The sequence below is a fragment of the Oncorhynchus clarkii genome, chromosome 7, assembly GCF_045791955.1.
Source record: "Oncorhynchus clarkii lewisi isolate Uvic-CL-2024 chromosome 7, UVic_Ocla_1.0, whole genome shotgun sequence".
NCBI lineage: Eukaryota > Metazoa > Chordata > Actinopteri > Salmoniformes > Salmonidae > Oncorhynchus > Oncorhynchus clarkii.
The window spans coordinates 22,710,571-22,738,414 of NC_092153.1; the positions used below are offsets into that span (position 1 = coordinate 22,710,571).

The following is a 27,844-nucleotide window of genomic DNA, read 5'->3' on the forward strand; positions in this document are numbered from 1 at the left end:
TCAACAAAACTCACAACGACGACAACCAGGACAAGCGCTCTCCTGAGAATGAAACGACCTTTATACCCTAAACTCCCTCTGATTATCTTCTTAAGGTCTATGAGATCATTCATTTCAAAAGTTACTAGCACAATCACATAACGTTGTACTGTACTACACTTTGACTTTCAGACATCTAGTATCCGTTTACTGTACCACTCTTTGGTGATTCATAAAATCATAACATGTCGCAGGACGTCAGTGACTTTAGATGCAAAAAAAAATAAAATTAAAGGGTTATTGGCAGTGAGGGCCCAACAAAACAACGTACTGGGAACAGAAAACTGATGTGTTCAGAGAACAAAAGGGGCCAGCCACAAGGTCCTTGGGCACACAGTCACAATGCTTCTCAGTGGGATTTGATCAGTGGTTTAGCCAGGGAGCATGAGCAGGTGCATTTCTTGATCAGACCTTGCCTTGACAGATGGGTGAACATCATTAATCAGTCGTTATCACATTCACAATCCACAAGTGAATACAAGTAAGTGAGTTAGAGTACCGGTGCCCAACCAACCCCAAACGGATATATCCCTTTAATTGTACATTCAGAATGGAAGGCTATATAAAGCGAGCTTATAAAGTCACTGGGGTGGATCTGATTCTTTGAGGCTTTTTGTCTCCCGACGTTAGGGCAATATAATATAAAGTAGATATATAATAAATGTTCTCCAATTGTCATTGCACATAAAAAGTGGTACAGCTCCCATGCCCCAATAAACAGCCTTTGAGATATAAAACTGCGGAATGACCATCCTCCGTTGGGTCATTCTTGGAGCCACACAGGGAATGGATCACCAATGATCACTGCTCCTAGAAAGCCCAGGGACAGGCAGGTGACTAACCTACCCAGGGGGGCCTGTTCTGTATTTGAGGCCAGGCAGAACAGTGTGCGGAACAGGAGGCAGGAGATTGGGCAAAGAAGGCTATGGTGGCATCAGATGTAGTACTCCTTTCTGCTGTGACTCACAGAGCTGAGCAGGTCCAGGTTTAGATCCAAGACCAAGTCTACAGGATAGCTGTTCTCCAGGCCTGCAGGGTAGCTGTGTTCCGGGCTGTGTCTGGGATCCTTCTTCTGTGAGATGGAGGACTTCTCCTGGGGGTGGGTGTGGGTGTGGCTGCAGCGGCGGTACAGGAAGCACGACGTCACGGCCACGGCACAGAGGGTGATGAGGAACGCAGCTGTGATGAGACCTGGGAAGAGAGAGCCAGAGAGAGAGAACATTGCTTTTACTTTAAAGTGAATAATTCCAGGGGTTACTTGGTAAATTTTAATATCTCTAAAGTCAAGAGTATTTGTTTCAGGGAGAATGGCTGTACACGGACAGAAATTTAATAATTTGCTACATCATTGCAATTATGAAGAAACAGATAACTGGGGATGATCTTCTGGCTAACCTCCAATTACTGCTGAATCACTTCTTGTCTTCTTCAGTCGATCTATGCCCCTATCGACGCCCTCTGAATGATTTATTCCAGAAGAAAGGAAGCAAGCAAACAAAGGAGATGTCAGACATGACCTTCAATTATATTCGGTGGACGATGAAAGGCTACGTGGAATTTATAAAGGCATTTCAATCAATGAGTCATTTAATTGAGTAATTATGCCTACTCAGGTCAAAACCTAAAAGAGATAGGTCAAGTTAATGAGTCATTAAAGACCCACTCTGTGGTACTTACAGTCGTTACAACCCTTTGCATAATTTGGATTTACAGTGCATTCAGAAAGTATTCAGACCCCTTCCCTTTTTCCACATTTTGTTACGTTACAGCTTCATTCTAACATGGATTAAATGAATGTTTTCCCCCATCAATCTAAGCACAATACCCCATAATGACATCACAATACCCCATAATGACATCACAATACCCCATAATGACATCACAATACCCCATAATGACATCACAATACCCCATAATGACAAAGCAAAAACAGGTTTAGAATTTCTTTTGCAAATGTATTACAAATAAAAAACAGAAATATCTTATTTACATAAGTATTCAGACCCTTTGCTATCAGACCCAAAATTGAGCTCAGGTGCATCCTGCTTCCATTGATCATCCTTGAGATGTTTCTACAACTGGATTGGAGTCCACCTGTAGTCAATTCAGTTGATTGGACATGATTTGGAAAGGCACACATCTGTCTATTATGTTTTGTTATTTTAATTTTTATTTATCCATCATTTTACCAGGTAAGTTGACTGAGAACACATTCTCATTTACAGCAACGACCTGGGAATAGTTACAGGGGAGAGGAGGGGGATGAATGAGCCAACCGTAAACTGGGGATTGTTAGGTGACTGATGGTTTGAGGGCCAGTTTGGGAATTTAGCCAGGACACCAGGGTTAACAAGTGCCATGGGATCTTTAATGACCTCAGAGAGTCAGGACACCCTTTTAACGTCCCATCCGAAAGACAGCACCCTACACAGGGCAGTGTCCTGGGGTATTGGGATATTTTTTTTAGACCAGAGGAAAGAGTGCCTCCTACTGGCCCTCCAACACCACTTCCAGCAGCATCTGGTCTCCCATCCAGGGACTCTCCAGGACCAACCCTGCTTAGCTTCAGAAGCAAGCCAGCAGTGGTATGCAGGGAGGTGTGACAGCCCACTTGGAGTTTGCCAAAAGTCACCTAAAGGACTCTCAGACCATGAGAAACAAGATTCTCTGGTCTGATGAAACCAAGATTGAACTCTTTGGTCTGAAGGCCAAGCGTCACGTCTGGAGGAAACCTGGCAGCATCCCCACGGTGAAGCATGGTGGTGGCAGCATCATGCTGTGGGGATGTTGTACAGGGGCAGGGACTGGGAGACTAGTCAGGATCGAAGGAAAGATGAACGGGGGAAAGTACAGATAGATCCTTGATGAAAACCTACTCCAGAGCGCTCAGGACCTCAGACTGGGGTGAAGGTTCACCTTCCAACAGGACAACGACCCTAAGCACACAGCAAAGACAACGCAGGAGTGGCTTCGGTACAAGTCTCTAAATGTCCTTGAGTGGCCCAGCCAGAGCCCGGACTTGAACCCGATCAAACATCTCTTGAGAGACCTGAAAATAGCTGTGCGGTGAAGCTCATCATCCTACCTAACAGAGCTTGAGAGGATCTGCAGAGAAGAATGGGAGAAACTACCAAATACAGGTGTGCCAAGCTTGTGGCGTCATACCCAAAAAGACTCAAGGCTGTAATCGCTGCCAAAGGTGTTTCAACAAAGTACTGAGGAAAAAAACTAACAACGGTTTTTACTTTGTCATTATGGGGTATTGTGTGTCAACTTATGAGGGGAAATAATGGTCGAATCAAGGCTGTAATGTAACAAAATGTGGGAAAACTCAATACTTTCCAAATGCACTGTATGCTAATAGAATTACATAAATAAAATCCATATTGTGAAGCCAAACTTGATTCACATCAATGCTATTAAACTCACCAGATGTTGATTGTGAAGTTGTACTATCAGCTAAGGCTCCACAGTTCGATTCAACTAGATTGCCAAGAACATGGACTAATGAGCTTCCATGATTCAGAATGGCTGTCTTCAGCGGTGTCAAATGATTGAACTGGACCGACGACAGGCAGCCAATGAAACCCTTGGATCCTGCCCTAAGCACCTCCTCAGCCAAACCAGCATGTCCTGCTGATGTAGCTGTGACTTTACCCAAAGTCAGAGATCGTAGTGTGTTCATCTTCAGGTCAGAAGAAAGGTTGTATTTCTGGTCGATGTCTTTGTCAATCTGGTTGAAGAAAAAAGCAAACATTTCCAAATACACTTGAACATACCATCAAGGTGGGCTGACTGTCTATGCTATAAGCATAATGCTTTGCTATGTTGAAATAGATTCAGATAGAGATTACTGACCTGGACATAAAGGTCTTTGCCTTCCCGGTGTACTTGGACACGGTGGAGCTGCCCATCGGCTAGGCTGTAGGCTTTGGGAGTAAAGATCTCGGCTCTCTCCTCTCTGTTCAGACGGAACCAGATCTGCAGACTCCCTACAAAAGTTTAAGAAAATCATAAAAAGCGTCTCCTCTTACGGTGTTTGTTATGAGATAAACACAGAGAGAACAATGGACGGAGATAGCAAAAAGATAGCTACCGTTGTTAGCCAGGATGATAGCCAGGTACTGTTGATGGTAGGTGCTGACACAGAGTAACATGGCAGGGGTGTGAGTCGTCAGAAAGCTGAGGGCAACCTTTTCTCTGGACTCGCCGTCGTGGGCATAGATGCCTGAGGACTGGCTATGGATTGGCTGACGGCTAGACGACTGGCTATGGATTGGCTGACGGCTAGACGACTTGCTACCTCGGTCTCTGTTGTGCATGACTGGGAAAGGCATCTGGAAGGTAAGGGTCACCGAGGAGCCACTCTCGAAGGACATTGACACTTCTGTCACAGGGATACAAACACGGACGCCGTTATTAGTGTTAGAAGGCTCCTCATTCAGTAGTGCTGTGTTGTGCTGTTGGTCTCAGACACGGATTCAGACAGCATTTGCAAGAACCGGCTTATCTGAATGTTGAATGGGTCAGAACAAAAGGGATGATTTGAAAGAGTAAAACTCAAAGAAACACTGCTAGATCATCAATGGATCAAACAGAAGTCGCAAATTCCCTGAGGTTCTAAGTGCACCTACCCCTAAAGCACGACCCTGTCCAGAAACCTCATTCAAAACGCTGTGAATAGGTGATATCTGAATATCTTAAGTGATAAAACCTGCTTTGATGCCAGTGGATGAATACAGGATTCATCTATAATGGGTGGCGTGGTCTCAGCAGGAGTCCTGTTGTGTGTCAGGCCAGCATGAACACAGCTTTTGAATGGAATTCAGTCCAACAGAAAATATGTCCTGGCCCGTCCTATTAGTTTCAGATTTAGGGAAATGAAAGAGCCCAAGGGATTGAAAAGAAAGCATCTCTGATCTTTTTAATACATGCTTTGATCACCCCTTTGATCAAATACACTTCCATAATCTTTTGAAATAATACTTTTCTAAATCTAATTTCATACTTTCATACATTTTCCTAACCACAAAGAGAGTCATTAACTCAGCTTCTCGCAATCTTTTTTTGTAACTTATTGCTGTTTGTTGGGGTTACTCACCTTTCTTGCAGTGTGGTCCATTGTAGGCAGAGTGTGTACAGTCACAGACATATCCACTGTTTTTCTCCATACACCGCCCTCTGTTATGACAGACACGAGCAGAGCCGCTGCAGTGGCCAGGGCAGCCTGGGGTCACTCCTGGGGTCAACTTGGCCTGCTCCTCCAGGTCAAGGGTCACGCCGTTCAGGGTCAATGCACGGATGCAGCCCAGGAAACTGCTCTCTTTGAAGGTGGATCCTCCTGGCAGGAAGTAGGCGGTAGGAAACACAGGAAGTATAAACAGTACGTTTAAACTGCTCTTGACATAGAAGAATACTACTTCCAATGTGGAACGAAACAGTATCTAATATGCAAAGAAAGTGTTATGGTTTGACCTGAGTCTAGTGCCTACCTATGAGCAGTAGGCTTTTGAGCTGCAGGCGGTAGTGCCCTTCAGAGGGGGCCTCCAGAGTGTGTAGGGGCAGCTGGTCCACTTGCAGGGAAGCCTCCTTCAGGTTGCGTTCAGCCCTAACGTAGTGCCACTGCTTATCATTCAAGGGGACAGGGGACGACACCATCAAGTCCACCGGGCCATTCCCCACGTCAAAGATGAATGTTATAGCTGAGGGAGCTGACAGAAATTCAAGTTCAAAATGTGGCCCACTTTTGTTTAAGATGGATTTGTCTTTGGCTTGGAGTCTTTGGCTCCTGGGCCAATGTATTCTCCCTACTAAACCACAGTTGTCCATAATGTTATCAGAACTATCTAATCTAAGTCCAAGTCATCTTTCAACTAGAACAGAAAAGGTTTCAACTTGAGGTGATCATTTACACAAGTGTCTAGAGAGGATTTAGGGTTTGGTTGATTTGAGATTCAGGGAGAGACAGACTCACTGGTCAACTTCAGGGTGATGAAGTCAGCGGTCCCCAGGTTCTCCAGGAGAACACCAGAGGAAGCTGTGGTCTTGAAATACAGGGAGATGTCCGCACTGAGCTCAGCCTGGAACTTAGGGAAGTGGAGGGACGACGACCCAGGATAGAAAGAGGCTGAATTCCACAGGAACCCTGCAAATACAGGAAAGTACAGTTAAAAAATAAAGTAACTGAAAATGTAATAACTCTGACAATTTACCTGACCTCCCCCTACTGTTACAAAAATACAGAACTTTTTTTGTTGGCATAGTCTGTATGTACAAAAAATATAATTATTATTGGCACACTCGCTTTTGGGATAATTATATGAACTGAACTAAACTTACTGTCACCGTTGCAGTGAAGGGAGCCGACTCTGTATACAGCTGCTGAGCCTGTCCTGTTGGTGTCTCCTATTACAATCTCAGTCAGTGGTAGGTGATCTTTGTAGGACAGCAATCCTGTGTCGTTTACCCTGTTGGAAAAAGTCAAGATAAATTTAGACACAACCTCAGTTTACTCAATTTAAAGATGTACTCAAAGCTCTGAGAAATTATCAATTTAGAGAAGGAAAGACTGATTGGTAAAAACACATGAATGTTGTTAATGCAGGTCATAAAACACATTGACATCCACTGTACCACAAGTGAGTGTCTGCATCACAGTTGCAGAAGTAGTTCATGTCGATGCAGTTCTCCTCCAGGCTGCAGGAGCACTGTTGGACCCCAGGTACAGAGCCTCCCCAGTAGGTCTGTTTCTCTCCACTCCCGTCCAGCCACCACGACAGGGGCCTCCCGTCTACAACCAAGGCACATTTATTTCCATCATGCAAACTCTATGAAAAGAAAACGATGTATTACATGTTCAACTCTCCTCTTTGACTGGCCAATGTGATCTGCTTGGCACATAGAACGTGTTCACCTGCTACACACAAAGGTTCATCTTCTGCCACCATAGAAAACACATGATTGATTTTTAGTCCTGTAAACCCGGCCCTACGACGCACGCCGTGGGAGTCAAACGTCTGCCTAGGGAGACTAATTGATTTTGTCGGCAATTCCACCGCAAGTTGGTGAAATACCTCGTCTTGACATATTGTCTTGCCTGTATCTAAAACAAGACCGCCCGCATCAATATTTCATATGAGAAACAAAAAATCCCCAGGCGAGACAGCAGAAGAACTCAGTGAGGCTTTTTTTCACAGTGGGAGTTGGAATCAAAGGGAGCAGAGGGTTCGGCAATACTTAGAACTCACTCTGAATATTTCCGCACAACTTTTTTTGTTGCAGAAATCCATTATGTAATTTGAATTCAACTTGAGCTCTCTGTATACTGTTTGCACTTATCAGGCTTCCAATAAGACTCACCCCAAGTATTGAAGAGACGGGACTTCCTGCAGCTGTAGACCACTTCCTGTTGACAGTGCTCAGACCGTCCGATCAGTGCGCGGAGCTGCTCCAGGGAGGCTGTGTAGTTGAACCGCATCACATACGGCTTCTTTGTTGTGGCTCCAGTCACATTCACAAACCCACTGTTGTTGTGGTCCACCACTGTCCATACCTTGTCCTCTATAGGGAAGACAGAGCAGGCATTTTACTTTATATACAGGATATTCGGGTTAACAGCACAGTGGATAATCCAGATTATCATATTAGCATGAGAAAGACTACTAGAATGTAATTCTGTTTTCCAAGATAGGTGTCCTTCACATTTCTAATTGTTCATTTAATTCAGGTTAGTCAACTGTATGGAAAGTGCACCAGAGATAAACAAAGATGTATAAAGTGGTGGACACACTTTTACATTTATTATTTATTTGACCTTTATTTATACAGGTTTTTCTCATTGAGATAACATCTCTTTTCCAAGAGAGACCTTAATCGCATTAGCCCCATATTATCTAATTGAGAATATCCAAAAACTGCACCAGTAGCTTCCCTGGCCTAGCCTGGTTACCAAACGCTGTGCTCACCATTGATTCACTAGAATTCAGTCTGGTTTAACCAGGCTATGCCAAGCCATGAGCTCACCAGTCATGTTGCAGTAGACCAGTGTTGCCTTTAGAGGACCACTCCCATCTGGATCAATGTAGAAGTAGCCAGACGTACTCCCCATTTGTCGGTGTGCCTCACACGACGCTTCATAAATAGCTGTGGGAAGCAAGATGAGTACTTATATCAATAGCCCATACGCGTGTTTCTGTAAATGTATGAACGTATGCCAAGAGCACTCAATTACATTTTCTTGTCACACGCAAAATGTGTGAACGGTAATGGTTTGAAGAAGAAATCCACGGCAGCTTTTAACCGGGGGTTGAGGTACATTATAATTCCGCAGTCAGTAAAGTGCCCTCCACTTCACAATTTATGACACCCTGATGGGAATATCAATGAGAGTTCAGTGATGGGAAATAGTGGAAACACTAATGTAACTTTAGTCACTCTATACAGTATATTAAACATAATATACACTCGGTGGCCATCTAGTACCGGGTCAGACCCCCTTTGCCCCCTGAACAGCCTGAATTCTTTGGGCATGGAAATGCTGCTCAATTGGTATCAAGGTACCTAATGTGTGCCAGGAAAAGATTTCCCACAGCATTACGCCACAAGCCTGTACCGGGTGGACACCAGGTAGGATGAGCCATGGACTCATGCTGTTTACACCAAATTCGGACTCTGCCATCAGCATGACGCAATAGGAACTGGGATTCGTCGGACCAGGCAATGTTTTTCCACTCCTCAATTGTCCAGTGTTGGTGATTGCGTGACCACTGGAGGCTCTTCTTTCTGTTTTTAGCTGATTGGAGTGGAACCTGGTGTGGTCGTCTGCTGCAATAGCCCATCCGTGACAAGGACCGACGAGTTGTGCGTTCCGAGATGCCGTTCTGCACACCACTGTTGTACTGTGCCGTTATTCGCCTGTTTGTGGCCCTCCTGTTAGCTTGCATGATTCTTGCCATTTTCCTTCGACCTCTCATCAATGAGTTGTTTTTGCCCACAGGACTGCCGCTGACTGGATGTTTTTTATTCATCACACCATTCTCGATAAACCCTAGACATTGTTGTGCGTGACAAGCCCAGGAGGCCGGCCATTTCTGAGATACTGGAACCGGTGCGCCTGGCTCACACCATGCTCAGTCGTTTTTGCCCATTCTAAAGTTCAATCCAACAGTAACTGAATGCCTCGATGCCTGTCTGCTTGCTTTATGTAGCAAGCCATGGCAACGCGACTCACAGTCTGTAGGAGCAAACCATTTTCTCGAGCAGGGTTGTCCACTGAGTGTATTTGTACTGTATCTTTTCACAGGTAAATCTTTTCATTATCATGAAGGAGACAGGGCGACTGAGTTGGTTTTGGGGTATAGTTTGATGTGGGTCTCTTGTGTGTCTTCGCCGGTGGGAAGAGTTAACCAAATAATTTAGCCAATTAGCTTCAGCCAGCTGGTGTGCGACCATGGCAAAATTGGTTTGACTTTGGATAGCCTATCCCTGTGGCCAGTTAGGGACCATCAATAAATTACACAATGTAAATGAGACAATATTTTCATATTACACACCTTTTAGTTTTCTCATTAAATACTTTCAATATTTGTATAGGAATTTCTAAAATGTATAGTTGGTTTGAGGTTTTTAAGCATTTGAAATGTGGAGCTATTGGAATTTGAACACATTGTCCCATGTACCTTGGGTAATTTACCGATGGTCTCTAACTAGCCCCATAGGGATATCCAAAGTCAGCCCAAATTTATCACGGGCATTACTATTGGGCCGCAGTTGTGACAGGTTGACTTACAGTTGTGACAGGTTTCTCCAGTGTAGCCTGTCCCTGAGCAATCACAGTAGAAAGTATCCCATGATTGGGTGCATCGTCCGTCATGCTCACAAAAATTAGGCAGACATCTACGGAGAGAGAGAGAGACATGTTCACACTCCGAACATAACTCATGACTGCAGAGCGGCATACAGTAGCATGAAAAGCCATTAATAGAAGATAAAAAGAGATATATAAGGCAGTTCCTCTATCATAGTGTTGTGTCTTTGCATATCCACTGTCTATAACCCTCGATATCACCACTGTCTGTGCTGTCTCCTCTGCCTGTTCCCTCCACCCCTCCATTCCTCAATAGAGCAGGCTTAGGGAGGAAACAGAGTGTGACTCCTGGAGCGCGTCAACCTAATCACTGCTGCCTGCTCTGGCACAGCCACAACATATTTCTCACTCAGCCTAATGGTCAGAGCTGGCACACGGGCAAATCAATACTGGCAGGGAAAGATGCCCAGGGAGGGATGGGAGACACACACACACACACACACACAAATTAATTATTCAGAGGATGTTTCTGGCTTTGGCAGTGTGACAGTACAGGCATACAGTCCAGGGGTATGCGTCCCAAATGGCTCCCTATATAGTACACAACTTTTGGTCAAAAGTAGAGCACTATGGTGCCATTTAGGATCCAGCCCAGGAAAAAGCTCTCCGTTGTAATGGGAGTCCTTCCATCTGATCTCAGGTCATACACATGTCATACTGTCTGTTCTAATGGGAATCCTTCCATCTGATCTCAGGTCATACACATGTTATAGTGTCTGTTGTAATGGGAGTCCTTCCATCTGATCTCAGGTCATACACATGTTATAGTGTCTGTTGTAATGGGAATCCTTCCATCTGATCTCAGGTCATACACAAGTCATACTGTCTGTTGTAATGGGAGTCCTTCCATCTGATCTCAGGTCATACACATGTCATACTGTCTGTTGTAATGGGAGTCCTTCCATCTGATCTCAGGTCATACACATGTCATACTGTCTGTTGTAATGGGAGTCCTTCCATCTGATCTCAGGTCATACACATGTCATACTGTCTGTTGAAATGGGAGTCCTTCCATCTGATCTCAGGTCATACACATGTTATAGTGTATGTTGTAATGGGAATCCTTCCATCTGATCTCAGGTCATACACATGTCATACTGTCTGTTGTAATGGGAGTCCTTCCATCTGATCTCAGGTCATACATATGTCATACTGTCTGTTGTAATGGGAATCCTTCCATCTGATCTCAGGTCATACACATGTCATACTGTCTGTTGTAATGGGAGTCCTTCCATCTGATCTCAGGTCATACACATGTCATATTGTCTGTTGTAATGGGAATCCTTCCATCTAATCTCAGGTCATACACATGTCATACTGTCTGTTGTAATGGGAGTCCTTCCATCTGATCTCAGGTCATACACATGTCATACTGTCTGTTGTAATGGGAGTCCTTCCATCTGATCTCAGGTCATACACATGTCATACTGATAGATTGAAGAGACAGAAACAGAGATACTTTCCCTTATATGGAATAGAACAGTGTCACCTACAGTAACTAAAGATATATACAAGATATAAAAACATGAATTGTTGAGATTTTGTGAGCATACCTGTTGCGGATCCCACAGATGTCGAACTGAAGCTTGCTGTAATTACCCAAAAGCCCTTGCTGCACACGGGGTAGATCCATAAGTTGGTTGTTTAGGAGGATCTGACGCATGCACCCCTGGAAGGCCACAGTAGGGTTCTTACAGACATCACTGTATTGGGGACAACCTGTTGGAAATCATGACAATATTTGTATTGCTAAATCATTCCAGAAATAGTAATCAAACACATTTTGATGAAGCACTTATCTAATTAAAACACAATAGTTTTAAGCAATAGTTAAAAGACTGCCATCTTACCTCCAAAAAATACACTATTGCCTGAGTCTGCATGACTTTGTACGTCCATGGTAGATGTTGGCTCATTGTCCAAGACCAGGGAAACCATCCGATCTCTGTAGCTCAGACTAACAGAATGCCACAGGCCATCAGTTACACCGACTTCTAGTGAAACAGAACACAGAAAAACACAGCATGGGTTAGGCTACATTTACTGCAGTCCCCTAATGCTGTCAGTTCATTGTTATTAGCAAACGTAGCAAACATTAGCCACCGTAAAGTCACTCTGACATGCCATTAGGTGCCTTTTTCTAGCTAGCTAGCTGCTAACCTATGAACATTTTTGTTTTCTGCTCAGCAGCTCCATGGACCATTAGGTGCAGTTGGCCTCTGCTGATTTGCAAAACCAGGTGCTGTGATCCCTGTGCCAGGCCGGTGGAGAACAGAAGTCCTTCCTGGTTCCAGGTTCTGAAGTGGAAGTGTACGTCCAGCCCCCACACCCCAAGAGGCTCCAGGGGTAGAGACAGGTAGCTACTGCTGGAGGACAGGAAGGTGGTGGACACCATCTGGGGCTGGGGCCCAGAGCACGAGAAGGTCACGTTGCCCTGGGGAACAGGGGAAAGGACAAGTAGAGATCAATACTATACCCATTCAGTGGTAGCCTACTAATGTCTTTTATTTAGTTAGTTTATGTTGCTAAATAGCAACTGTTCATAGAGATGGACATTGTATACAGTATGGAAAGTCATTCCTTTTGTGTGCCTGTTCTGCTGTCCTTTCCTGTGACATATACAGAAGGAATGTGCATGCGTCACTGACAATACCGTACGTCACACACACACACACACACACACTAGCAGACACAATGTTATTCATGGTCATCTGAGTGGAAAGGCCATGGAAATGTCAAATGTTATCACTAATTCAGCTTTTATGTCCCAGGGAGAATGAAGGACCAGTGAGAGTTCAGTATTTGTCCGATACAAATGCTCAGCTTAGCTGTGAAGACATCCTCGATCCTGCTGCCTGCCACAGAGGAGAACAGAACTTAGGCGCTGGCTGTCTATCTGCACTTAACACATTTTTTTTATGACATTTCTTATCCCAGTTACTAATAAGCATGCACCCATTAAGAAAACAACTGTAAAAATGGTTAAATCCCTGTGGATTGATGAGGAATGGAAAATGTGTATAGTTGAGAGGGATGAGGCAAAAGGAATGGCAAATAAGTCTGGCTGCACAACTGATTGGCAAACGTACTGAAAATTGAGAAATCGTGTGACTAAACTGAATAAAAGAATAAGAAACTACACTATGAAACAAAGATAAATTACATAAAGAATGACAGTAAAAAGCTTTGGAGCACCATCAATAACATTTTGGGAAAAAATGCAGACTCATCTCCATCGTTCATTGAATCATTCATCACAAAACCGACTGATATTGCCAACTACTTTCATGTTTTTTTCACTGGCAAGATTAGCAAACTTAGGCATGACATGCCAGCAACAAACGCTGACACTACACATCCAAGTATATCTGACCAAATTATGAAAGACAAAAAAATTGACTTTTGAATTTCCTAAAGTGAGTGTGGAACAGGTGAAAAAAGTATTGTTGTCTATCAGCAATGACAAGCCACCGGGGTCTGACAACTTGGATGAAAAATGACTGAGGATAATAGTGGACGATATTGCCACTCCTATTTGCCATATCTTCCATTTAAACCTACTAGATATTGTGTGCCCTCAGGCCTGGAGGGAAGCAAAAGTCATTCCGCTACCTAAGAATAGTAAACCCCCCTTTACTGGCTCAAATAGCCAACCAATCAGCCTGTTACCAAACCTTAGTAAAGTTTTGAAAAATATGTGTTTAACCAGATACAATGCTATTTTACAGTAAACAAATTGACAATGGACTTGCAGCACGCTTATAGGGAAGACCATTCAACAGCACAGCACTTACACAAATAACTTGATGATTGGCGGAGAGAAATTGATGATAAAAAGATTGTGGGGGCTGTTTTGTAAGACTTCAGTGCGGCTTTTGACATTTCAATCATTGTCTACTGCTGGAAAAATGTATGTGTTATGGCTTTACACCCCCTGCTATATTGTGGATAAAGAGTTACCTGTCTAACAGAACACATATGGTGTTATTTAATGAAGCCTCTCCAACATAATCCAGGTAGAATGAGGAATTCCCCAGGGCAGCTTTCTAAGCCCCTTACTTTTTTCAATCTTTACTAACGACATGCCTTTGAGTAAAGCCAGTGTATCTATGTATGCAGATGACTCAACACCATACGCATCAGCTACTACACCAAAATGACTGCAACATTTAACAAAGAGCTTCAGTTAGTTTCAGAAGGGTTGGCTAGGAATAAGATAGTGATAAATATTTCAAAAACTAAAAGCATTGTATTAGGGACAAATCATTCACTAAACACTAAACCTCAACTAAACCTTGGTCAAAACATATTGATACAACAGTATCTAAGATGGGGAGAAGTCTGTCCATAATAAAGCGCTTCTCTACCTTCTTAACAGCACTATCAACAAGGCAGGTCCTACAGACCCTAGTTTTGTCGCACCCAAACTATTGTTCAGTTGTGTGGTCAGGTGCCACAAAGAGGGACTTAGGAAAATTGCAATTGGCTCAGAACTGGGCAGCACAGCTGGCCCTTGGATGTACACAAAGAGCAAACATTAATAATATGCATGTCAATCTCTCCTGGCTCAAAGTAGAGGAGAGATTGATTTCATCACTACTTGCCTTGGCAGCAGCTAATGGGGAACCATAATAAATACAAATACTGAAACTGTCCCCTAACAGATTACAGACTCTCTGCCAGTCAGCATCGGTTTCCATTGGTTTCCACAGCATTGGTTTCCACAGTTCATGGTAAAGGTAATGTTTTTTTTTTTTTAAGTATTTTATTTCACCTTTATTTAACTAGGTAGGCTAGTTGAGAACAAGTTCTCATTTACAACTGAGACCTGGCCAAGATAAAGCAAAGCAGTTCGACACATACAACAACACAGAGTTACACATGGAACAAACAAACATACAGTCAATAATACAGTACAAAATGTCTATATACAGTGTGTGCAAATGAGGTAGGATAAGGGAGGTAAGGCAATAAATAGGCCATGGTGGTGAAGTAATTACAATATAGCAATTAGACACTGGAGTGATAGATGTGCAGAAGATGAATGTGTCACGCCCTGACCTTAGAGATCCTTTAAATCATGGGTGTCAAACTCTGGCCCGTGGGCCAAATTTGGCCCGCGGGGTAATTATATTTGGCCCGCGAGACAATACCAAATTACTACTAGAGCTGGCCCGCCGGTATTATACAGCGCATTCACCACTAATACTACGAATCCCATAATGCTCTGCTGTTTTCGCACGCCAATCAGGACAGGACCCAGAAACGCTCTCTCCTCTGTGACAGTAGTCATAGCAACATAGACGCTACAACTGTCAGCGAGCTAACCCTTCCCAAAAATGGCGAAAAGAAAGGCAGAAAACAGGAGCTTTCTGGACAAGTGGGAGGCAGAATATCTGTTTACATATGTAAAAGACAAACCTGTTTGTCTTGTTTGTGGAGTCAACGTGGCTGTAAGTAAGGAGTACAACATTAGACGACACAATGAAACGAAACACCATGACAAATACAAGGACCTGGACATGACTCAAAGGAGCCAGAAAGTAGAGGAGATGAAAAGAAGTTTGGTTTCACAACAGAATATGTTTAAAAAAGCCACATCACAAAGCGAGGCTGCTGTAAAGGCTAGTTATATAGTGGCAGCAGAGATCGCAAAATCAGCCCGGCCCTTTAATGAGGGAGAGTTCATGAAAAAGTGCATGATGAAGGTTTGTGACCTCGTATGCCCAGAGAAAAAACAAGCATTTTCAAACGTGAGCCTGAGCAGGAACACAGTAGCTGATCGCACATGTGATCTTGCCACCAATCTGTATGACCAGCTGATGGAAAAGGGAAAAGATTTTGTTGCGTTCTCCCTCGCTGTGGATGAGAGCTGCGACGCATCTGATACTGCTCAGCTGTCAGTCTTCATCCGTGGAGTGGACTCAAATCTGTGTGTTACGGAGGAGCTATTAGGATTCAAATCAATGCATGACACAACCACAGGAAAGGAAATCTTTGAGGAGGTTTCCAAATGTGTAACTGAAATAAAGCTGCCGTGGGATAAACTCGTTGGATTAACGACAGATGGTGCGCCAGCGATGTGCGGTATGGACTGGTGGGCATGGTTCGGGAGAAGATGCGGGAAGAGAACTGTGCAGGTGAGCTAACTGTTTACCACTGCATCATACATCAGGAAGCACTGTGTGCCAAAGCCCTAAAGATGGAACATGTTATGACCACAGTAACACAGGTAGTTAACTTTATAAGAGCCAAAGGTCTAAATCACCGCCAGTTTAAATCTTTTCTGGAGGAGTGTGGTTCGGAATACGCAGACGTGCCGTATCACACAGAGGTGAGATGGCTAAGCAGAGGAAAAGTACTGAACAGATGTTTCGAGCTGCGTGAGGAAATATGTCAATTCCTGGAAACCAAAGGGAAGGATACAGCAGAGCTCCGGGAGCAAAAGTTCCTGTGTGAGCTGGCCTTTCTCTGTGACATCTCGAGCCATCTCGATGCGCTGAACCTGCAGCTTCAGGGGCGCATCATCACAGACATGTACGCTGCAGTGAGGGCCTTCAAAACTAAACTGTGCCTGTGGGAGAATCAGATGCTGCAAGGAAACCCTTGCCATTTTCCCTGCTGCCAATCCATAAAAGCGCAGATCTCTACCGCCGTGTTCCCATGCGCACAGTTTGCTGAAAAACTCAGTGTTCTCGCCGCTGAGTTTAGCCGGCAATTTGCCGACTTCGATGCCCAGAAATGCAAGTTTGAACTGCTTAGTAATCCCTTCGCAGTTGATGTGGAAAATGCACCAACCAACATCCAAATGGAGCTGATTGAACTCCAGTGCAACGACACGCTGAAGCCAAAGTATGATGCTGTGGGCGCCGCACAGTTTCCACGGTTCATCCCTGACACAATGCCTCAGCTCCGCACCCAAGCTGCTCAGATGCTCTCCATGTTCGGCAGCACTTATCTATGCGAGCAACTTTTCTCCTCGATGAAGATGACCAAAACAACTCACAGGAGACGTCTGACTGATGAACATCTTCGCTCGATACTGAGGATTTCTTCAGCTCAGAGCTTGAGCCCAGACATTGATGAACTAGCATCCAAGAAGAGATGCCAGGTATCTGGCTTGGGCACATCAGATTAGACCAGTGTGCAATAATTAACGTTTTCTTTATGCACTTTTTCTTGCTACAAGGCATGGGCTTGAATGGTTGATTGATTTACTATCATTTTATTTGTAAAATTATTAGCCAGTGGAAAAAGTTTATTTTGGTATTTAAATCAGAAGGCTGCAAATAGAAAAGAGGCATACAATTTTTATTTAAATTTTATTTATTTAATAAATGAATGCCATTGATGTGTTTTTTCATTTGAAATTCGATTTTGCATGTCTCCACTATTAAATTATATATTGTATGGTAATAAGCGATGCTTGTTCCATATTCAATGTTAAAGCAAAACTTGTTTGGGTCCATATTAAAAGGTTAATTTGTTCAATGTTGGCCTGTGACTTTGTTCAGGTTTTACATTTTGGCCCACTGGGTATTTGAGTTTGACACCCCTGCTCTAGTTAATTACATTTACATAATTAGCTCAATCAGGTAATATTAATCACGGAGAAATTATTTTATAGAATAGCATGTCCCATCACTTAATCCGGCATAGCCAAAGACACGACAGGGTTTTGGTGACAAAACGGATGGCACTGTGATAGACTGCATCCAATTTTTGGAGCGTTGGAGTGTTGGAGGCAATTTTGTAAATGACATCGGCGAAATCGAGGTTCGGTAGGATGATCAGTTTTACTAGGGTATGTTTAGCAGCATGAGTGAAGGATGCTTTATTGTGATATAGGAAGCCAATTCTAGATTTAATTTTGGATTGGAGAAGCTTAATGTGAGTCTGGAAGGAGAGTATACAGTCTAACGAGACACCTAGGTATTTGTAGTTGTCCACATATTCTAAGTCATCCAGCCGTCCAGAGTAGTGATGCTAGACGGGCGAGCAGGTGCGGGCAGTAATCGATTGAATAGCATGCATTTTGTTTAACTTGCATATAAGAGCAGTTGGAGGCCACGGAAGGAGAGTTGTATGGAATTGAAGATCGTCTGGAGGTTAGTTAACACAGTGTCCAAAGAACGGCCAGAAGTATACAGAATGGTGTCGTCTGCGTAGAGGTGGATCAGAGAATCACCAGCAGCAAGAATGATAAATGATAAGAATAAATAAATGATAAATGATAAGAATTATAAGCTGAATGATAAAGAGGGCCAATAATGGGCAAGTATGGTCCAAAAACAAAAGTGGCTTCTATGCAATGTGCCAGGTATGCCTTCTGCACAGTTGCCCAGGTGGGCTGAAAAGAATGACAACAGTGGCTTCCTTTCATTTCTCATTACTGCCGCCTCCTCAACATGTCTATCGACCACATATTCACGTTGGGTTGCGCCTCAAATGACACCCTATTCCCTTTACAGTGCACTACTTTTGTCGACCACTATATGGGGAATACGGTGCCATTTGGGACATACACATTACCTCCACAGACAGTGCTCACCGTCGGTTGGGAGGGAGTGGGTGTCCATGGCTCAGCGCCCGCCTGTAATTGGTCACCAAAGGGTTCTAGAGATAGCTGTATTATAATATTATTATATTAAAATAGACCGAGCAGAGGCGTTCTGTAATGGACTGAGAAAACTTCATCTACTTTGCCTCCTCCTAACCACCATTCAATTGTATATATGCATTGTCTTCCAGCATTGTAGTTTTCTAAATGTATTTTGAGAGGTGTGAACCTTCATGACACAAAACTAATTTATAATTAAGCAATACGGCCCGAGGAGATGTGGTATATAGCCAATATTCCACGGCTAAGGGCTGTTTTTATGCACGACACAAAGCGGGGTGTCTTGATACAGCCCTTGGCCATGATATATTGGCTATATACCACAAACCCCCGAGGTGCCTTATTGCTATTATAAACTGGTTACCAACGTAATTAAACCAGTAAAAAAGATATGTTTTTGTCATACCAATGCTATATGGTCTGATATACCACGGCTTTCAGAGTATCAGCATTCAGGGCTCGAACCGCCTGGTTTTTTTATGCAAAACACCCCACATTCATCCATACTGGTTAATTTAGGCGTCATTTATTTAATTATGTTAATGAATGGTCATTCTTGTTGGAGTGCAGCGTGTGCATACAGTATGCTTTATCTAAAGTACACATACCACACTGTGGATCTGGAGCTTGCGTCGCTTGGCCAGGTTGATAATGTTGACTCCATTATAGTAGAGGTTCTCTATGCAGCCATGGAAGTTCTTCCTAAGGAAGCTTCCTGGTTTACCGGGTATAGGAATCCCTCCAAAGCTGAGCTTTGAGACACAAAGAGAGTGGGTTCAAAACAAAATATTACTGATTTGATCACACCCCTAAAAAACATCTAAATATATTTCATTCAGTAATGTACGGATGAATGAATGATTTACGGCGCATAGTTTGCAATGGCTCTAATGAAATACAGTACATTAATGAGTGATGACGCACCTCATAGTCCACCTCCAGTGAGTCTTCCACACCTGTGGTGCTGAGGTGACGTGTGTGCCCGTCCACGGTGAGGTTGACCTGCTTGTTGGAGCGTTTAACTAGGACGTAGTGCCAGAGCTGGTCATCCAGGAGACAGCCCAGGAACACTGACACATTCGCACTGCTGGGGTAGAGCTTAGCGTCGTCTAGAGAGAGGGAGGAGGAGGAGGAAGAGGAGGAGGAGCAGGAGGGAAAAAGAAGAGTACACACAGAGGTTCAATGAGGAGTTTTCAGAATCAGCATGTCATACTGTACATTTGATTTTGTCCTAATGATAGAACTACTATAAGGGAATAGTGCTTTGGGACCATTGGACTGTGCTTACCCAGGTTGAGGTGCAGAGCCAGGGTCGCGTGGTGCAGCTCCAATGTCAGGTAGTCTCCTCTGTGTCCCTCCCCGTGCACCAGCACCCCGTCTGCCCCGTAGCTCTTAAACCTGAGGGAGATCACATCCTTCACCGTTCTCTGGGACTTCTGGTTAAACCGGTACAACAGAGCACTCCTGCCGTTGAAGTCTGCCACATCTGACTCTGTGAACCAATAGTGGATGAAGATAAACATGAAGAAAGCACGGTCAGATTACCCATCTACTGAATATCAGCATGACGTTAAAATTTGTGCTAATGCTTTATAGTGCATTAGTGTATTATCAGACACACACACACACACACACAGACACACACACAGACACACACACAAATATTGTGTGGAGGAAGGGCAGGTGCACTGTAAAAATAACCATGAAAAGTAGTATTCCTAATCTGAGATCTGGTGTTTAGGGGGTGTTTGAATGTAAACCCAATGTGAGTGTTTTAATACACAGAATGTGTTGTAAAACAGAAACAAAATAGTCTGAAACACCCCCCCCAAAGTGGTTCTTCAACTTGAATAACGGTATTTTTAAGAGAGTGTTGTGAACATTTTGGAGGGGGTTTCAGTGCATGTTTCTCATACAATTAATGGTTTATTGATTGACGATAAGGGCCTATGGATAATTTTTCAATGCTTTATTGGGACAGGTTAGAAACAGGAGGGGCAATAACATAGTACATCTCGTTGGAATTTCACCAGCTCAACCACACAGCAACACTGTAAGAAATTATTCTGGGGTCAAAAGAAATTGACTCCATAAAACAACCAACATACAGTGCATTCCGAAAGTATTCAGATCTCTTCCATTCTTCCACATTTTGTTACGTTACAGCCTTATTCTAAAATTGATTTAAAAAAAATAATTATTATCAATCTAAACACGATACCCCATAATGACAAAGTGAAAACAGCTTTTTTAGAAATGTTTGCAAGTGTATTACAAATGAAAAACAGAAATACCCTATTTACATAAGTATTCAGACCCTTTCCTATGAGACTCAAAATTGAGCTCAGGTGCATCCTGTTTCCATTGATCATCCTTGAGACTTCTCTACAACTTGATTGGAGTCCACCTGTTGTAAATATAATTGAATGAACATGATTTGGAAAGTTTATATAAGGTCCCACAGTTGACAGTGCATGTCAGAGCAAAAGCCAAGCCATGAGGTTGAAGGAATTGTCAGTAGCACTCCAAGACAGGATTGTGTCGAGGGAGAGATCTGGGGAAAGGTACCAAAAAATGTATCCAGAGTTGTAGGTCCCCAAGATCACATTGGCCTTCATCAGTATTAAATGGAAGAAGTTTGGAACCACCAAGACTCTTCCTAGAGCTGTCCGCCTGGCAAAACAATCGGGGGAGAAGGACTTTGGTCAGGGAGGTGACCAAGAACCCGATGGTCACTCTGAAAGAGCTCCAGAGTTCCTCTGTGGAGATGGGAGAACCTTCCAGAAGGACAACCATTTCTGCAGCACTCCACCAATCAGGCCTTTATGGTAGAGTGGCCAGACGGAAGCCATTCCTCAGTAAAAGGCACATGACAGCCCACTTGGAGTTTGCCAAAAGGCACTTAAGGACTCTCAGACCATAAGAAACAAAATTCTCTGGTCTGATGAAACCAAGATTGAACTCTTTGGCCTAAATACCATGCTCCGTCACGTCTGGAGGAAACCTGGCTCCATCCCTAAGGTGAAGCATGGTGGTGGCAGCCTCATGCTGTGGGGATGTTTTTCAGCGGCAGGGACTGAGATACTAGTCAGGATCTAGGGAGAGATGAACGGAGCAAAGTGCAGATCCTTGATGAAAACCTACTCCAGAGCGCTCAGGACCTCAGACTGGGGTGAAGATTTACCTTCCAACAACACAACAACCCTAAGCACACAGCCAAGACAACACAGGAGTGGCTTCGGGACAAGTCTCTGAATGTCTTTGAGTGGCCCAGACAGAGCCTGGACTTGAACCCAATCGAACATCTCCGGAGAGACCTGAAAATAGCTGTGCAGTGATGCTCCCCATCCAACCTGAGAGAGCTTGAGAGGATCTGTAGAGAAGAATGGGAGAAACTCTTCAAATACAGGTGTGCCAAGCTTGTAGCGTCATACCCAAGAAGACGCAAGGCTGTAATTGCTTCCAAATGTGCTTCAATAAAGTACTGCGTAAAGGTTCTGAATACTTCTGTAAATGTGATATTTCATTTTTTCATTTTTATACATTTGCTAAAATGTCAAAAAATCTATTTTGTCATTTAACTAGGCAAGTTAAGAACAAATTCTTATTATTGTGTAGATTGATGAGGAAAACAATATATATTCCATTTTAGAATAAGGCTGTAATGCAACATAATGTGGAAAGGGGTCTGAATACTTCCCGAATGCACTATATACACAGTACTTAACAAAAAATGAATGCAAGTCGTGCAAAGCACGTGGTATAGCGGTAGGCCTAACGCAGCTGACTTAGACACATCACTCCTCACCCCATCGAAGACCGGGGTTAAATTCCACGCTCCCTTCAATCTGTTTCTCCCACATCTGTATCCCCTCTCAATACATTGTCAAAGTCATTTCAATGATTTGTTCATTTCATTTGACCAAAAATGATGTTCGAATAAATCCAAATTAACATGTTGCTAAAAATTTAAGTACAGTATCTTTCATGAGGATAACCAGAGAGGAAATGTAGTGATTGAACTCATTTCATTTACCTAGGCAAGTCAGTTATGAACAAATTCTTATTTAGGAACAGTGGGTTAACTGACTTGTTCAGGGGCAAAATTAAAGATTTTTACCTTGTCAGCTGGGGGATTTGATCTAGCAACCTTTCAGTTACTGGCCCAAATCTCTAACCACTAGGCTACCTAGCATCCCTCATTGGAAGCGCTTAGTTTGAATCACCTTACATTTTCTATCTTGCCACATGACTCTGTTTTTAGAAGATTGTGGGCCATTCAAAATGGTGTCTTTCTGTATGCATGTTTGAAGAAAGAAAAGTATATTTCTATATTAGTATTAAAACAGCTTGTTGTGGCCATGAGATGTAATAGATCATGATGAATGGATATCAAAACCGTCAGGAAAATTGACATTCATTGAGGACAGCACTCATTCCCACATTCAATGTTGTCAACTGTACCGCAGGACTGGAACGTAAATCACAGAGGATAGATGTTGTGGTGGCAGTTGCAGAGAAGTACTTGAGTGTATGAGATTTTACTGCAGAAGAGTTACAAGGTGTTTTGAACAATAGTGTCCCGTCCTCCCAGGCTGCTGGCCTGGTGTAGGATCAGATAGGACCAAGTAGTGTAATAGTTTTAGGTTTCAATGGGTGTAAGGGTTAGTTGGTAGGGCAATTTTTCACAGAGTGTAATGAATTTATACTACCAAAATAGTAGGCTGATACACAGCCAATACTGTAGGTGGCGCCAGGCACATTTAACATTTATTTGTGGACCGCCATAATACCAAAGAATAATACGAAGAACGTGGTTGTCAACAAAAGAGGCAGGTGCAGAATCCTCAATTATTTCAGGACAATCTACAGCTACTGCTGGTGATTTGAACACTACGCCTGACAATGTCTGCCAAAATGGTATAAAATGGCACATATATAACACAACGTGAAACATTAAGAGACTTCAGAAATATGGATTTAATTCTGCACTAGACAGGATTTAAAGCATTATAATGGTGTTAAAAAGCTTTAGAGCAGGGCTGCCCAACCCTCTTCCTGGAGAGCTCCCGTCCTGTGGGTTTTCAGTCCAACCCTAATTAACACACCTGATTCTACGAATTAGCTGCTCAACAAGATCTTAACTAGCTGAATCAGATATGCTAAATTAGGGTTGGACTGAAAACCTACGGGACAGTAGATCTACAGGAAGAGGGTTGGGCAGCCCTGCTTTAGAAGGAGGAAATGGCACCGAAAGAGAAGGTATCTAATTCTGCACCTAACTGGACTCAACACACCAAAATAGTGTTCTTAATCTTTTCTGTTAGTGCTCCCAGACCCTGGCAAGTTTTTTTTTTTCATTATTGCATTTTCTCCTCGGTCCCTAAACGTCTTTGCTGCGCGAGAGAAGCAGAGATGAAAGAGGAAAGCGAAAACAAACTTTAGTGATGTCAACTAGATTGAAGCATTAATTCTGTCAATTTATGACATTATTCTGGTGAGCAAGGGTTTATTTGGTCTTCGAGATCAACAAGTGATGACAGAAGAGAAGCTGCATGTACCTAATTATAGACAAGTTGAGTAACGAATAACACAAAAAAATCTGAAATTATAAGCAGAAACTTAAAAAGGCCTGTCAAAAATGTTTTTGCCATCTCTGATATAGAAAATGTGCCGTACAGTCAGAGTACAGCACATTTTCTATATTTGCGGGCCTCCGATTTTCACTATCACATGTAGTCGGGCGGTTGCGGGTGATCAAACAACTGACACAAACAATATCCTGACTAGAGACAGCCTGATGTGATGACCCACTCACTGTATACACAGCCATAGACCTCCACTCTGAGGCCGATCCATCCTGTAGTGCTCCAGTCCAGTGGGACGAAGCGTAGGAACCTCGCTGCGATGGAATGGACCAGCTTGTGTTGGACCACACCCTCTGAGTTAGTGTTCCCTGTGTACGTCTGCTGGGAAGAGGAGCGGGAGAATAGATATTTTCTAGATTGGTCAAAACCCATTCAAATCAAAGTTTTTAACAATTGGTAACAGATCATGAAAAGTCATCATTCATTTAAAGATTGTGTGAAAAAAAGCCACGAATAGTAACCAGACCTAACGGGGGCAAATGAGGGCTTTGCTTTTGCGTCAAGATGCAGTTTTTCTATTTCTTCCCCAAAACGTTTGAGAAGAATGAGGAGGAACATGAGATTTAAGGGGAGGATGAAGCTATTTTAGGACTTGAATTGGTTCTTCTGTGGAGGCCTAAGCCCATCTGAGCCCATTTGTTTAGCTTTTCAGCATGAGAAGAAGCAATAGCGACCTCTGTCTCTGGTGGGCCCAGTGGCCACACAAATCAATTCAGAAGTTGTTCAAATAAAACAAACCCCCCCAAAATAAAGTTATTCAAGTCAAGCAAAAAGGAAGGCAGCAGAGCTTGGACCCTAGAGGGCAGAAGACTGTGTTGACTGTGTTTTATGCTCTGTGTAACTCTCAAGCGGCCACCCGAAGCTTCTGGGGGGAGAGTACAGAGAGCAGAAAATAGCTGGGGGTTGATGAGGTGAACAAAAGTTTACATTTAGTATTTTCAGAAGTGTGATTTTCATTCTTTCTGATTTTCTTCCTATTTTCTTCCATCAATTACAGAAAAACATTTCATTTTCGCATTCTACTTTTCTGTGATGTACTTAACCAAAATCTCTAATTTACAGCTTTAAAATGTCTTATAATATCTGCCACGGAAGGATTCCCGTTAAAACCTGAAATGAATCCCTACTTCTTACACAAATCTTGTTTTTCTCATTATGCTTTTTGAAGGGACATGTCAACTTCAAATGCCCTCTATTCTGAGGAACAGAATTTCATATTATTTTCACCCAACTTTTAACCTAAATCCAGTGACATGGTAACATTTGAGTTTTCATGAATTTATACGACATAGCCAATTTTGACTTTGCAGCTGGCCCATCTAGCGGGAAAAGCCGCTTCTTTGCCTCCAGGGCATGGCTCATGACAATAAACATCAACCTGCCAGACAGGCAGAGCCTCACCCCAGTGTCTTCGCTCTGTCCGTACTGCTTCCAAGCCAGGCCAGAGTCACTGAACAGCAGCATAAAGCTGGTCACCCAGTCAGAGCTCCCTGAGCGGCCCTGTGTAGCGATGGCCGTGACCTCCATCTTCTGCCTGAGGTCCAGCTGGAGCCACGGCTGTCTGTCTGACCGCTCCGGGGCCCAGCCACCCTCTCCTGGTGCAGGAAAGGGTACAATGGGTGTGAGTCTCTCCGTGTTTGTGTGTGCGTGTGTGTGTGTGCGTCTGTGTCTCTGTGACAATTAACAACAACATTCATCACTGTTGCAGCTGTTAATATGTATATTAGTTATGTATTTTGTTTGAGCATAATTGTTATTGTTTTTATTTCATTTGGTCCTCACACCCACTCATTGGTCATGCTGCTCACTCAATGGTCATGCTGCTCACTCAATGGTCATGATGCTCACTCAATGGTCATGCTGCTCACTCAATGGTCATGCTGCTCCCCCTATGGTCACCCCCCCCCCCCCCCCCCCCCCCTCTCAACAGTCCCCCCACCCTCTCAACAGCCTCCACCCCAATGGACACTTATTTTTTTAATCACTGCTAGAGTTATATAGCGCTATTTCTTCTGCTGTATTTTTTATCACCATTTTCATGATTTTATTTCCCTTAGTCCTGTATGTCGGAGCTCAGAGCCTACGATTTTCACTTTACCCCGCAGTCACACCTGCAACCCTGTACATGTGACTATTAAACACTCTGAATCTTCATATTCTAATGATGCCGGCCAATACAGCCAAATCCCTCACTAGAACTGACAATATTTTGCTTCCAGTGAATGGGGCAACACTTACCCTCTCTTCTGTTCAGCTTAGCAGAGTGAGGCAGCTGACTGCTGGAGGATGTTGAAGAGCTTTCGAAGGAGGACTCAGGCAAAACGGATAGCAATGGTCCATTGCAATTATCTGAAAGAGGATCTTGGTTATTTTATACCTTACAGTGAACAACAGTGTGAAACACTACCACCAGGAGGGAAAGAGGGAATGTCCCAGCAAACCACCTGAGACAGTAGCCTACTTCCTCTGACTCCTCCAAAACAGTTACATTGAGTAGCCTAATGAGCATTTAACACCTGTCAACTTGAAGTCGACATAGACTCCATGCAATTGTATATAAGACAATTGAATATTCGTCCAAAGCCCACCAAATGCATTTTCTTAGCCTAACATAAGTGTCCTAATGTGTTAAAACAATAGCCTACCAGAGTTAGTATGGGAAAATGTTATATATACACCTCAAATATCATAACGAAACTTGAGTTGGATGAGTGTCAGAGTGTGACAGACATATTTGCCAACCTTAAACAATGATAGGTTAGCCTGCTGTAAACAGACTTGCAATTGACTTACTTGCTGCATGTATGGATCCAAAAATACTTAAAACAAAGTAACTGAATATATAGAACCACGAGGCGCTTCTCGAGCTCATGTTCGCCAACACAGCAGGCATAATATCCAAGTTGCGGTACAGCATCTGCCCGTGGTCTCCAGAATATAGATCCTGTGTGTGCCCCAGGACTCAGAATGTTCCTGTGGCTTTCCAGCTCTACCCTCGAAATATTTTTGTAAAAGCCATGTGATTAAATCGTAGAGACCCTCTCACAAATATAATCTTAAAGACGTTGTTTCCAAGGCAACAAAAGTCGCTATTTATAAGGACAATAGCTTTACGTTCTTCATCAAGGATTGGTGGTTACTTCTGGTGCGTTCCGACGCACAAGCATCGTCGCGACTCCAATTTGAAATCAATCAGAATTTTGAGCACGCAGTGAGCATCTCACCTGCTTCATTTGCAAGCGCGCGCGCGCGTGTGTGTGTGTGAGAGAGAGAGAAAGTAAGTGTTAAATAGACAGATAGAGAAAGAGAGCGAGAGAGAGAGATTCAGCACCACAGACAGCTCCGCGGACGCCAAAGCGTTTGCCAGGACTTGCATATCCCGCTGTGCTTTCACACTATAGCGTCAACACATGAGACCAACAATTTTGACGCATATAGATTGTTCAGTTCAGATGCCATAATGAACTCCTCAGCCCTATATTTAATTAGACGCTGCTTAGCATTTGATTGTGATTGCATAGCACAGATTATTGCATTGTAACGTGTTAGTCATCATATACTAAACCTAATCCTAATCTATCTCATATCATCTCTGCACCATTAATCCAGCAAGGTCATTCGGACTGAAAGTGATGTTAATTCATGTTATAACAGTATCCATTTGAAATTGGA

At 43.3% G+C, this 27,844-nt stretch overlaps 1 protein-coding gene across 1 annotated transcript; it reads right to left on the reverse strand.

The window, feature by feature from the left end:
- Positions 1-322: 322 nt before the first annotated feature.
- On the reverse strand, positions 323-27,065 carry LOC139414168 (contactin-associated protein-like 5). The gene is made up of 23 exons (XM_071162054.1): positions 26,966-27,065; positions 26,411-26,521; positions 25,574-25,767; positions 24,343-24,490; positions 19,813-20,016; positions 19,449-19,633; positions 19,133-19,276; positions 12,065-12,338; positions 11,755-11,898; positions 11,458-11,623; positions 9,827-9,933; positions 8,062-8,181; positions 7,399-7,599; positions 6,673-6,829; positions 6,379-6,506; positions 6,014-6,184; positions 5,532-5,750; positions 5,141-5,380; positions 4,136-4,426; positions 3,898-4,031; positions 3,469-3,772; positions 1,435-1,506; positions 323-1,230 (listed from the first exon to the last, which is right to left on the reverse strand). The coding sequence occupies exons 1-23, from the start codon at positions 27,063-27,065 to the stop codon at positions 974-976; spliced, it is 4,071 nt and encodes a 1,356-aa protein (XP_071018155.1). The 3' UTR covers positions 323-973.
- Between the last annotated feature and the right edge of the window lie 779 nt (positions 27,066-27,844).

Coding starts and splice junctions, on each gene's coding strand:
- LOC139414168 (XM_071162054.1), bottom strand. CDS start 27,065: ATGCCTGCTGTGTTGGCGAACATGAGCTCGAGAAGCGCCTCGTGGTTC. Junction 8,182..9,826: donor TGGAGAAACCTGTCACAACT/GTAAGTCAACCT, acceptor TGCTTCCCACAG/CTATTTATGAAGCGTCGTGT. Junction 5,751..6,013: donor CATCACCCTGAAGTTGACCA/GTGAGTCTGTCT, acceptor AATTTCTGTCAG/CTCCCTCAGCTATAACATTC.